Source organism: Perca flavescens, chromosome 6 (assembly GCF_004354835.1).
Source record: "Perca flavescens isolate YP-PL-M2 chromosome 6, PFLA_1.0, whole genome shotgun sequence".
Lineage (NCBI taxonomy): Eukaryota > Metazoa > Chordata > Actinopteri > Perciformes > Percidae > Perca > Perca flavescens.
In genome coordinates this window covers 3432809-3445308 of record NC_041336.1, presented here as the reverse complement: position 1 = coordinate 3445308, position 12500 = coordinate 3432809, and the positions used below count along the sequence as shown (strand labels likewise).

Here is a 12500-nt window from a genome sequence, read left to right as displayed (position 1 = left end):
AGCCTCGTGGTGCATTCACAGTAATTGTAAAATACCCTTTTCCCATCTGGGGTTCAACAGCAATTTACTGGTGAAATAAGTTATTGTTATTGTTATAGTTATTACATTATTATTAAATCTTTAATTTTGACCATGGCCTTAGCAATAAACAAGTCACTGACTGTTGTTTACTACACTTATTTTTTTTCTTCTTCTTTTTTTTTTTTACTTTATTGAAAAGTACCGGTTCAGGCACCGTTTAGGCACCGGCACCGTTTTAAAAGTATTGATTTAGCACCGGAATCGAAAAAAAACCAAACGATACCCAACCCTAATGTGGACCAAACTCTAGTTGGTTTCTCATCGCTTGAACACAGTTTTCAGAACTCTACACACTTATCCCAGGACTTTAACCACAACGTGCACAACACTGTAGATTTACAGCACTTTGTTAAAATGCTAACACACTGCTGTCAATACTGTTAACCACACATTCAACACAGAATAGATCTCAGTCTGGTGCCTATCAAACACTGCTGATTGCAATTTCAGCTGAAAACCTAAGCAGGTGTCCATTTTTAGACTAGTTAGTGAACATATACGGTATTTATACAGAGAAAGATCAGAAAGACTTTTTTTGTATATAAACACCAAATTATAACAATTATACACTGTATGTTTGAGAGAAACAGGTAAAAGAGCAAAGATACCAACATGTCCAGGTAAGATGTCTGAGGTTATGTACACAGATATAAAAAAAAGTGAAAAACACTATATCTTTACAATAGTAAAACTGTGTTCTTACTGTTTTTCAGAAAGTAATGGAGGTGAAAGCAATAGAAACACCACATTCATTAGTATTTAGAGATGATGAAGACATCCAATGTGATGAAGAAAACTTGCCACATGATGCTGGAGAGAGGCAGGATTAGTCACACTATTCTTTGGTACTGTTACGTATGTACCTTTAGTTTTTTCCCCAGTAATTCCATAAATTACTAGAGACAAAATACTATATTGAAGAAAACTGCTGATTTTCATTCCTTCTTTTTTACATTATGTAAAAATTAGTATGCTATACAATCTATATATTTTCCTAAAATAAACTATTGAGTAGTGTCAAGTCACTCAAATTGTTCAAACTGTAAAGAGAAAGTTTATAATTTGTGTATTGGTGTTTGATGCTAGTGTTTTTACCCTCAGTGTGTTCTGAGTGACAGTGTGTGTTATCTCAGTGTGTGTGTGTGTGTGTGTGTGTGTGTGTGTGTGTGTGTGTGTGTGTGTGTGTGTGTGTGTGTGTGTGTGTGTGTGTGTGTGTGTGTGTTGTCTCAGTGAGGACTGTGCATAGTGTTTGGCTGCACTGAGCCTGTTTTGAGACGTGTGTTAAGAGTTGTGTTGCTTTGAATGAGTTTTGCAGCTGATGTGAACTGTTTAGCTCAGGTGACTCTTGGTAGTGCAGACTGTAGTTAGAGTTTTGCACACGTGACTCCAGTCGTTTAGCAACCGGAAAAAACTGTAATCAGAGTAAAATAAGATTAGATAGATAGATAGATAGATAGATAGATAGATAGATAGATAGATAGATAGATAGATAGATAGGTAGATAGATAGATAGACTTACAGATGGACAGAGGGACAGACAGACAGACAGACTTATAGAGACATATAGAGACAGACAGAGACAGATAGAGACTGACAGACAGAGACAGACAGACAGACAGACAGACAGATGATCCCAAACTGAGTTTTTTGTGCTACAGCAGCAAATATAAGGCCCACAGCAGATGACTAGTGTCTGAGGTTTCCTCTAACTCTGCGAGCTCTTACTCTGACAGGCTCCACTCAGCGGTTTGATGTCTCCGTCCCATCGACGACTCTCAATATCGCACAGGAAGCTGCCGACAGGAAGTGAGTTCTGGTAGCCACGCTGACAGACGAGGTCACAGCTTTGCAGACCGTCAGCTGCCGGGCGGCACACCAGTGCACCATGGGTAACGGCGGAGTCGGGACAGAGAGGACCTAGAAAGGAGAACAACCAATCAGCAGGCCTCCTCTGAGCACCAGGTGCTGCTGTAATCACACTGACTGTATTACAGGGTTTTTTCCAACTGCTTACACACAAAATCTTTTCGTGTCACACGATTTTTGAAACCTCTCCCTCAAAGTGTAAAACTACACAGCAAATCTCCAAAACCAGAAGCCATTTCTCAGCCTTTCACTCAGCTTTCAATTTCATAAAACACTTTTTTCAAAACATTACACACAATTCTCTACCTAAGACACAAAAATCTAACAGGAAGTGACTTGTTATCCATTTCTAAACACAACCAATCAAAATGCTTCAGTTATTTACCAGGGCACACACACACTCCTCACATTTGCAAACACATTATGTCATAACTGAACACTAACCAATCATTGCTTTAGTATAGGCCGATACACAGGTCAAAGGTCAGATTACCTGTTTTGAACAATGGATGCCAACAATAGACAGAGAGCAAGGGGAGGAGGAGGATGAGGAGGGAGAGACAGGGGACAACAATGAGGAGGAGGAGGAGGAGGAGGAGGAGGAGAAGAAGGAGAACCATCTCTGATGAGATCAGGGCCACACTTTTTCATCATGGGCCGTCATCCATGGATTGACCAATGAGAGAAGCCCATCTTGAGTAGCTTTACAGTGGTGTCCATACAGCATGCAACTATCTAATGACTTTTTGCAAACAATCCCCCCCCCCCCCGCCACAAAAGCACTCACAAACACACACACACACACACACACACACACACACACACACACACATATTCTTTATTCTAAAAATGATACCTTTTGGTTTATGTTTGTACTTTCATGCTACTGTATTCAATGTTTAGCCCAATCTATATTTTCTGTTTTACTGAAACATTGTATTGTTTTTTACAGGTGCACTTTTCAACCCCTCTCAGCAGATGACTTTCTGTTGGAAAAAAATGTAAAGTGACAATGTAAAGAGAGAGAACATCAGACATCTCTTTACAGTCCTTCCAGGAAAGTATTTTTGTGATTGTTGCGGGGCAAAAATCCTTGATTATGCGGCACATGCGGAAAATGCTCTATATGATATTTATGTAATTTTATGCGGTGAAATTGTGGGAACTTGCAAAAACTGCAGTTTGATGAACCCCCCCCCTCCCGGACTTGGGCTGATTGTGCATCGAATTATGCGATCGCATAATCATGTTTTTCTGGAGGGACTGACTTTACAATGTTCATATACAACTAGTTCAGCTCTCAGCTTGGGCTTCTTTGCATCTGACTGAGGACAGCTTTAATAACACATAAACCTGATAATAATGAGACACTGAGGCTTAAAGAGGAGGATGTTTGCACCCACGGTCACATGACGGGGCACGCCCTGTCTGTCGAAGCGTCTGGGTCCCGCCCACTTCCTGCCCGACCTCGGAGACACACCAACAGGAAGTGACATCACACTGCATAAGGATAAAGGAGCCGTCGGGGCGACACTGGGAACCCTGCAGCTCACACCAGCTGGGACCTGAACGCACCAAACACAGTTTACAGATATAAAGAGTAAAAGTGTGTGTGTGTGTGTGTGTGTGTGTGTGTGTGTGTGTGTGTGTGTGTGTGTGTGTGTGCGTACATGTCAGCTGTCCTGCGGGGTTCGTTGTTGCCGTCTGAATCGTCTCCCCGGTCACGCGGTTCACACACCAGCCTGCAGCATTTCCTGTCTGCAGCACCGAGAAACCACCGTCCTGAAACACACACACACAATGTACATTTTCATAACTTTGTGTCCACATTCAGACACTTTTTGGCAAATGTTTTATCAAAATATCTGAGTTTCATGCTGCTGTGGTCTACACGCAGCAATAAGATAGACCACGTTTGTTGTAAGATGTTCTTCACTGCTCACCTCTTTAAAACAATGAACAATTAATTCTATTGTGTTTACATTCTTGTTTTTACATAGTCATAGTTAATATTTAGTTAATAAGCTATTGCACTGTTCAATCCCTGCACTGTTTTCTTTTGTACTACCACCATTGCACACAGTCTACCTTAGCACCTTTAACTCTTTGATTGATTTTTATAACTTTTTATAACTATTGAAATGTCTGTGAGTGATTTTTATCTATGTGACATATATATGTGTTTGTTGTGTTATGGTTGTCTAAGCTACTGGATGCCTAAAATTTCCCTCGGGATGAATAAAGTATCTATCTATCTACCTATCTATCTATCTATCTATCTATCTGTCTATCTATCTATCTATCTGAACATTGTTTAACACATGTGGAGATGACAGCATATATTATATGTTTTATGTCTCAGAGTATGTGTATGTGCACTCTGTGTTCAGTTTATCTAATTGTGTCCAACTAAAGTGTAAGTGTAGATATGAAGAGAGATGTTAAAAATAAATTTTAAGACGTGTGTGTGTGTGTATGCGCGCGCGCGCCCGTTGGTTTCTACCTCGTCACATTTTGCGCTGTAAGATGAAGTGCTGGTGATGTCAGATCCTTTCATCCAACCAGAGAGCAGAGTGCGAGCCTGAGCTCTCTGACAGCGAGTCAGACCTGCAGAACACACACACACACAGACACACAGACAACTCTTGTTTACCGGAGACATAACCATGACGGAACCTAAGATGAAGACGTAGATGTGATTGATGAGAGTTAACGTGTGTGTGTGTGTGTGCGTGCGTGAGTGCGTGTGTGTTTTCTCACATTTGGGCAGGCGGAGTGAGGAGCTGGTCAGAGAGTCAGGAATATACTCTCCATCTTCATCGACACACCAACACTGACCTGAACACACACACACAGAGTGATGAAGAAGAACGTAAGGTACAGACAAAATACCAAATAAACACGTCTTTAAGGGGTGTGTCTGTGTGTGTGTGTTGGTGTTTGTGTGTGTGTGTCTCCATGTGTGTGTGTATGTGTGTTTGTGTCTCTCTGTGTGTGTGTGTGCGTGTATGTGTCTGTGTGTGTTAGAGTATGGATCGGAACGCAATTTTCTGTCCGAGCCCGACACAGTTAAAATCTAATTTTTTTTCTCATACTAATGATGTACGTTTGTTTGCTTTTATTAAGCAACTGTAGGAATAAATTCGGAAATGTCAACAGATGAGCACATTAGCGCACACGGGGCAACAAGCGCACGTTAACACAGGCACACACCTACATAATAAGCTGTTTTAAATTTAAAATGTTCAACGCCTTATCGCGCTGATGTGACCGAGGCCGACCTGAACCCCAAAATCATTTCTAAATATCTGTCCAAACCCGGCCTGGCTTGGTTCGGGTGTCCATCCTCTAGTGTTTGTGTGTGTGTGTGTGTGTGTGTGTGTGTGTGTGTGTGTGTGTGTGTGTGTGTGTGACCTGTGCTGTGGTAACACTGTGTGTGCAGCCAGTGTCCGTCAGCATCACACTGTGGAGTGAACAGCTGGTACGACCGACGCTGAGGAGGCAGGAACATCTGGACGGCTGAAAGACAACGTCAGAATCAGCTCAAAAAAGTGTAAAATAAAGTCAATTTAAACGTTTCCCAAACCCTGTGGGAACGCTGTAAAAACACTCATCAAACTGTCACTCACTGGAGAAAGCAGCCAATCGCAGAGCAGCGTTTGAGCGGCTCAGCAGCCTGTCGGAGATCCGCAGCGCCTCCTCCGATTGGCTGACCTGGAGCTCCTCCGGCGTCAGACGCAGACCTTCGGCCAGAAGGAATCCGTATCCCAGAGGGAGGTGGGAGGAGTTAGAGAGAGCGATGACGCTCTTCACTTCCTGTCTGAACGCCGTGACCTCATCCAACGCCTGAGAGCAGCGACCTGCGAGGTAACATCGCTAACAGGTTAGCATTCAGCTGTAATTAGTGCCGTTTAATGAGTTAGCCTTGGACTCAAATGGTTACAACCCGCGCAATAATCAAAACTGGCCCATCCAACCCCCAAATCCAAATATGAACTCTCATATAACATGATAAGTGGTTTGCTTTGTCAAAGCAATTGGCAAGCCAAGAGACTTGATGTCCCCATTCCTGGTGTGTTTCCATTGTCACCTCGCCGCTCCCCTAGTATTTCAGCCAAATTTATGCAAATGAGGAGCGGTCGGCTAGGCTCGCCGTCTCTCCAAAGCTAACCTTTGTCGATCTGACATGAAGACAGATTCAGCAACTGCACAGCCTATTTCTCTCTTAAAATGTTTTCAGAAACACATTTCGGTGAACTATTTTCCTAAAATACAAGATCGTATTTCGCCATTAAGGTCGGTTTTGAAATCCCGGAGCAGACAGCCCCCACGTGACGCGTTCATCCAATCAGCTGCAGCCATTGCGGTTGTAGGAGGGTGGAGCCTGTCTTCTTTGCTTGTCAGTAGTCATTGAAGAGAAACAGTAGCCTGGTCCTACCAGACTCTGGTACATTAGCCTGGTCCTAACAGACTCTGGTACATTAGCCTGGTCCTACCAGACTCTGGTACATTAGCCTGGTCCTAACAGACTCTGGTACATTAGCCTGGTCCTAACAGACTCTGGTACATTAGCCTGGTCCTAACAGACTCTGGTACACTAGCCTGGTCCTAACAGACTCTGGTACACTAGCATGGTCCTAACAGACTCTGGTACACTAGCCTGGTCCTACCATACTCTGGTACATTAGAGATCCAGAGAGTCTGGCCACCCTCCATTGACAAGTGTTAACTTCCTTGAAGGTGGGTACTCTGTTGAAGTTTAAAACTAGTGGATCTTCCCAGAGCCCCTATGGATCTGCCATAACGGAACTACAACTCAAACTAGCGCACAACCTCAACGTCATCGTTCTCAGCCACTCCCTCTGTTCGCTGATTGGACTGGTAAAGATTTGTTTTGCCATGGCAGGCCGCCACTACAAAATCAAGCACTGATTTGTCCCTACCACTCATGAGTCAAATAATTGAATTGCTGTAATTAAGTAAGTAAGTCTCCTCTCAGGAACCGTAGATTTGTACTGGCACTGCAGTGTCAGAAGATCCCAATCTTTGTTGCCAATGTCTTGTTTTGTCAATATATTTAAGTGAGTGTTTGGATTCAAATTAAAAGTTATATCTCACCTGCAGACGACCGAAACTTCTGTGTCGTTCTCTTTGGACCTGAAACACAACAGAAGATAAAACATTTGTGACTGAGATCCAAAAACAAGGTAAAGATGAGGACAGGATCTCCATAATCCTCTGATCACAATCAGGCTCCTCAGAGGATAAACCTCTTCCTCCGGACAAACTTCATCTATTGTAACTCCTCTACTGATAAAGAGATAAACCATCAGGATTTTGGTGGTCTCGGTAGATCTTTGTTGCCAATGTCTTGTTTTGTCCACAACTCAAAGATATTGAGTTTCCTGTCCCAGAGGAGAGAAGAAACTAGAACATATTCACATTTAAGAAGCTGACATCACACAAGTTTACCTGTTTTTACATATGAAAAATGACTCAAACCGATTCATGGATTATCAAAATAGTTACTGATTAATTAATTAATACTAATTGATTAATCGTTGCAGCTTTATGGCCTCATTTTAACGATCTAAGTGCACAGCGTGAAGTGCTTGGTGCAGGTCCATTTAAGTCATGTCCAAATCCACTTTTGCTAGTTTGACTGTGGAAAAAAGGGTCTGTGCGCCGGGCACATGGTTTAAAAGGGTTGTACTCAGTGTCTTCATTAATCAGAGGTGTGTTTTGGGCGTAACATGCAATAAACCAGTCAGAGATCATCTCCCATTCCCTTGGACCTTGGAGCATTGCTTTTATGATGGAGGATTTGCACTGTAATTTTATTTGTAATCTTCTGCATGTGTGTGTGCTGCTGTGCGTCCCTGTGTGTGTAACAAGCATAGTGTGTGCACGAGCCTAGGAGCATTTTACTCTTAAAATAACAATGAAATGCTGCGTTATTGACTTTAGACCAGGTTTTTGTTGGTCAATGGCGCGATCACTTCCCGCTGCCTCAATATAGCAGTACTCCCAGAATGCACCTGAACACATCTCTCTGTAAGACCAGCATGCCCAGAATGCACCTGAACACACCTCTCTGTAAGACCAGCACGCCCATGGGCCACAGATGGGCGCAGGTGCATTTGCTATTTAAACATTGTGGGCGCTGGACGGGAAACTGACAACTGCATCGCTCTTAAACTAGCAAGGACACTTGCATCGGGACAACAAAAAATTGCCGGTGCAACACAGGTGTCTTCTTACTTGATGGTTTTATTTCTTAAGGTGCATAACAGTGACTAACATTTCGATGTATGATTACATCTTCATCAGAGTCCTTAATGAACTCTGATGGACTCTGAGGACTCTGATGAAGATGTAATCATACATCGAAACGTTAGTCACTGTTATGCACCTTAAGAAATAAAACCATCAAGTAAGAAGACACCTGTGTTGCACCGGCAATTATTTGTTGTTTTGTGCTGTTGTGTCCTGCCTTGGCTGCACCGGGTTGTTGTGGTCTGCAGAAGCGCAGAGAACTTCCCCCTTTTTCCTGAACACTTGCATCGGGCTTTGCGCTGTGCCGGGTGCAAGATAGGGCCCTGAGTGTGATATCTTACAGGAGACGGCACCGCCTGTTGAGCCGGCAGTCGTTGTTTTCCCGTCTGCGTCCACACAGAAGCAGCGTGCGCCGACACACTGCAGCGGCAGGAAGTCTCCATCCTCAGAGCACGCTGGGATGTGGATCTCGGCGCCGGCTGCCAGGTTTCCTTTCACCTTCAGCGCCATCACTCGCGCTCTCTCGCAGCGAGACGGACATCGGGGCCGAGTGCCAGCGGTACGCAACCCGGCCACCTCCTGACCCTGAGGGTCAACGCACCAGCACTCTCCGCCGCGACACTGGACCTCCTGGAAACCGCCGCTGAGGGTGCAGCTCGGAACAAAGATGGCCGATGCGTCCTCGTCTTTGTCTTTAGAGCAGGAACGAAGCAAAGGAGTAAGAACCTGGAAAAAAGCAGCAGTGGAAGAAGTATTTAGATCCTACTAATACCACACTGTAAAAATATTCTGTTACAAGTTAAAATCCTGAAAATCAGTAAAAGTGTGTAAGTATCAGGGATGCACCGAATCCAGGATTTGGGTTCAGATTCGGCTGAATATTGGGCTTTTTGACGGGGTTCGGTTTCTGGTAGAATTTTTTCCCAGCGAACCGAACCCTACACTTGCACTCGGCGCGCTATGCTGGTCGCCGTAATGACGCCGCCGTTGATTATGGGAAGGTGTTTACGTAGGTGGAGCGTTCAATGCAGTAGGCTGTGAGGAAGTGGACATGGATCTGGTGAGCAGAACAAGTTGCTGTTTGGCAGTACTTTCAGTCAAAAGAAGGCCATTCAAGTCCAGCTACATGTTCAATCTGTTCAATGCTGATTGGTCTGGTGGTGGCGAGGACCCTAAACTATACACAACACGGCCGCTGTTACAACATCTGGTCTGAAACATCTGAAAGAATACGAGTTGAGCATGAAGGAATCTCCAGACAGAAGCCAGAATGCAGCAACTGCATCAGCACAGCTGAGGAGTCAGCACAATCTCAACATGTGGATTCGGTATTCGGGCGAAACCCCAAAAATCTGTATTCAGTGCATCCCTAATCCAAATAAATAAACTAAGAAGATGCAGTGACGAAAAGTTAGTTCAGTAAAAGTGTGTAAGTATCATCAGGAAAACGTAGTTATCTTTAGTGTTTCCCTGGCGTCTCACCTGTTCCAAGGAGGAAGACTGTGATCGGCCGCTCAGTGTGTTTTGGAGGGCGGAGAGGAAAGCGGGATCCTCCAGAGCGGCACTGACGTACCGGACCAGGTCCCGGTTCTTCTGGAGGACAACAGCGACACTCTGAGAGGAGAGCCGGTCCAGGCCGAGGGCTCCTCGAGCTCCCACCGCTCCGCTGAAGTTAAAGGAGGCGGCGCTCTTCAGGAACTTCCCTCCGAACAGATTCTCCTGAAGGCGCTGGGGCGAGGAGCGAGCCAGAGCCTGCAGAGCTCCGCCCACCGAGGGGAAGAGACCGCCGAGGACTTGGACCAGGCGAGACAGGAAGGAGGATGGGTCCACTTCCGCCGGCAGCAGATCCTCGAGAGGACGGAGGAGGGGGAGACACGAGGCCGGAGATGTGCCCGAGGAAGGCCGGCGAGAAGGATCAACAGGACCAGAGAAGAGCCGGGACAGAGCCAGACGGCGCTGAAAGGGACAGTCAGCCAAACCTGAACCTGGAGGAGGAAGACAGGGAGGGAGAAGAACATTGTATGTCAGCTTTTAGGAATGTTACCTTGCCCTTAGTCTTGATCAACAACAGTACATTTCCAGGATATTCCTCCAGATGTCCGTCGCCCTTCCTCCAAACTCCATTCTCTTCGGGAAACAACAACAAATTTCGGGAGCCTGCTTTTGTTCCCACAGCCCTATGTTCCCACAGCCCTATGTTCCCATGTTCCCACAGCCCTATGTTCCCACAGCCCTATGTTCCCACAGCCCTATGGTCCCATGTTCCCACAGCCCTATGTTCCCACAGCCCTATGTTCCCATGTTCCCACAGCCCTATGTTCCCACAGCCCTATGTTCCCACAGCCCTATGGTCCCATGTTCCCACAGCCCTATGTTCCCACAGCCCTATGTTCCCACAGCCCTATGTTCCCATGTTCCCACAGCCCTATGTTCCCACAGCCCTATGTTCCCACAGCCCTATGGTCCCATAGCCCTACGGTCCCACTGTAATGGCAAAAATTACATTTAAGCATGATTCCTTATATTCTTATGTTTATTAGTTATTAGTTTTTCTCACAATACTGAAAGGAAGTTTATCTCATTCCCATATGTTGATTCTGATTCTGCTTAACTAAGTTGGAGACACCAAACTATCCTCTCCAGATCCGTTCCTCCCTTGCCAGCTGAGACATACGGGGCATGTGACCTCAGGGTGAAAGTAGGGCACAGGGGATTAGATGAAGTGGCTCCATGATGTCTCTTGAGCTTTAGCAGTATCTTTATCGTCTAAGTTGCCTGTGAGAAATGCAAAGTCATGTTTAGAGATACACTGGTAAGAGCCAATGAGGTTTAACCATGTATCAGCCAATTTAAATAGCTCCCGTTACTGTATTGTGTAAACAGTTAACTTCATTTAATATTGGATGTGGAGATTTCTTTTGTGGGGTACAATTGTTCCACCAAAACAAGTTCCTTTCTGAGACTATTTAGCAGAGCCACTACTGCTGCGTCTGTAGCTCAGGGCCACCCAAGACAGTTGTGATTAGTTTAAAGAAATGCAAACAACCCAGAGATTTGTTTCTCCTATCCCAGAATGCATCTGTGTTGTAGCCAGACTTTTACTCCACAGCGCTGAGGCGATAGAGCCATTAACAAACTGTGTTCCTGGCTCCAGACTGTTCCAGGACACTCACTGCAGACCAGGGAGTCTCCGTACTGTCGTGTCCCAGGAAGCTCCCTCCCTGTGGGGTCGACACACCAGCACTGCCCCCCCTGCTGACACTGTCTGGGGCTGAAGGATCCTCCGGTCTCGCAGGACGGGATGCCAACACTGGACGCCTCCATCGCTGCCCGCTGCTCTTCCTCACAGGGAGAGGGACCTGAGAGAGACGTCCAACTGTGTTTAAACCAGTCTAAACAAGTTCACATCTGTCCAAACTACTTTTGGTTCAAACTACTGTAAAACAGTACATACATCCAGTTGATCTGTTCTTTAAACCAGTCTTATCTGGTTTAATGTCACAACAAACAACAAACTCCCATTACACCAGTAGTTTAAATCAGTGGTTCTCAAGCTTTTTTCAATAATTTACCCCCTACCCAGCACAAATAATTTTTGTCTCTATAAAGAGGAAGAATACAGCGATGTCAGCGATATATTTACTAAACAACAGCCTTGGACCTGGAAAACATTTAAATGCTGATGGAAAAAAGAGACAAAACCATGGAAAAAGATGGTAGAAAGAAGGAAGGAAGGCAAGAATAGGTCGACAAAAGGGACAAAATATTCAAATAAGCGATAAACTTCGAAAATAAGTGACAAAAACTTTGAAGAAAAACAAGAAAGTAGAAAAAAGGCAAGAAAGGCAAGAATGGGTCAAAACAAATGACAAAACCTTCAAAAAAAAGGAGACAAACTTCAAAAACAGCGACAAAAACTTTTAAAAAAGCAACAAACTTAGAAGTAACTACAGTCTTGGAACTGAAGAACATTTTGCAAAAAAAGTCACATACCCCTTGCAGTCCTCCAAAGTACCACTAGAGGGACACGTAACCCCTGCAGTCCTCCAGAGTACCCCTAGGGGGGGACACATACCCCCTCCAGTCCTCCAAAGTACCACTAGAGGGACACGTAACCCCTGCAGTCCTCCAAAGTACCCCTAGGGGGGGGACACATACCCCCTGCAGTCCTCCAAAGTACCACTAGAGGGACACGTAACCCCTGCAGTCCTCCAGAGTACCACTAGAGGGACACGTACTCCCATTTGAAAAACACTGCTTTAAACTAATGAAATTAT

At 44.9% G+C, this 12500-nt stretch overlaps 1 protein-coding gene across 1 annotated transcript in view; it reads right to left on the bottom strand.

Moving 5' to 3' along the window:
- tg (thyroglobulin) overlaps positions 1–12500 on the bottom strand; it is a 53563-nt gene that overhangs the window by 33682 nt on the left and 7381 nt on the right. The window contains 11 exon segments of the mRNA XM_028579807.1: positions 1807–1998; positions 3351–3512; positions 3618–3729; positions 4451–4554; positions 4708–4785; positions 5362–5466; positions 5556–5807; positions 7066–7104; positions 8565–8949; positions 9706–10208; positions 11397–11582. Of these exon segments, the coding sequence (XP_028435608.1) occupies positions 1807–1998; positions 3351–3512; positions 3618–3729; positions 4451–4554; positions 4708–4785; positions 5362–5466; positions 5556–5807; positions 7066–7104; positions 8565–8949; positions 9706–10208; positions 11397–11582 (2118 nt within the window).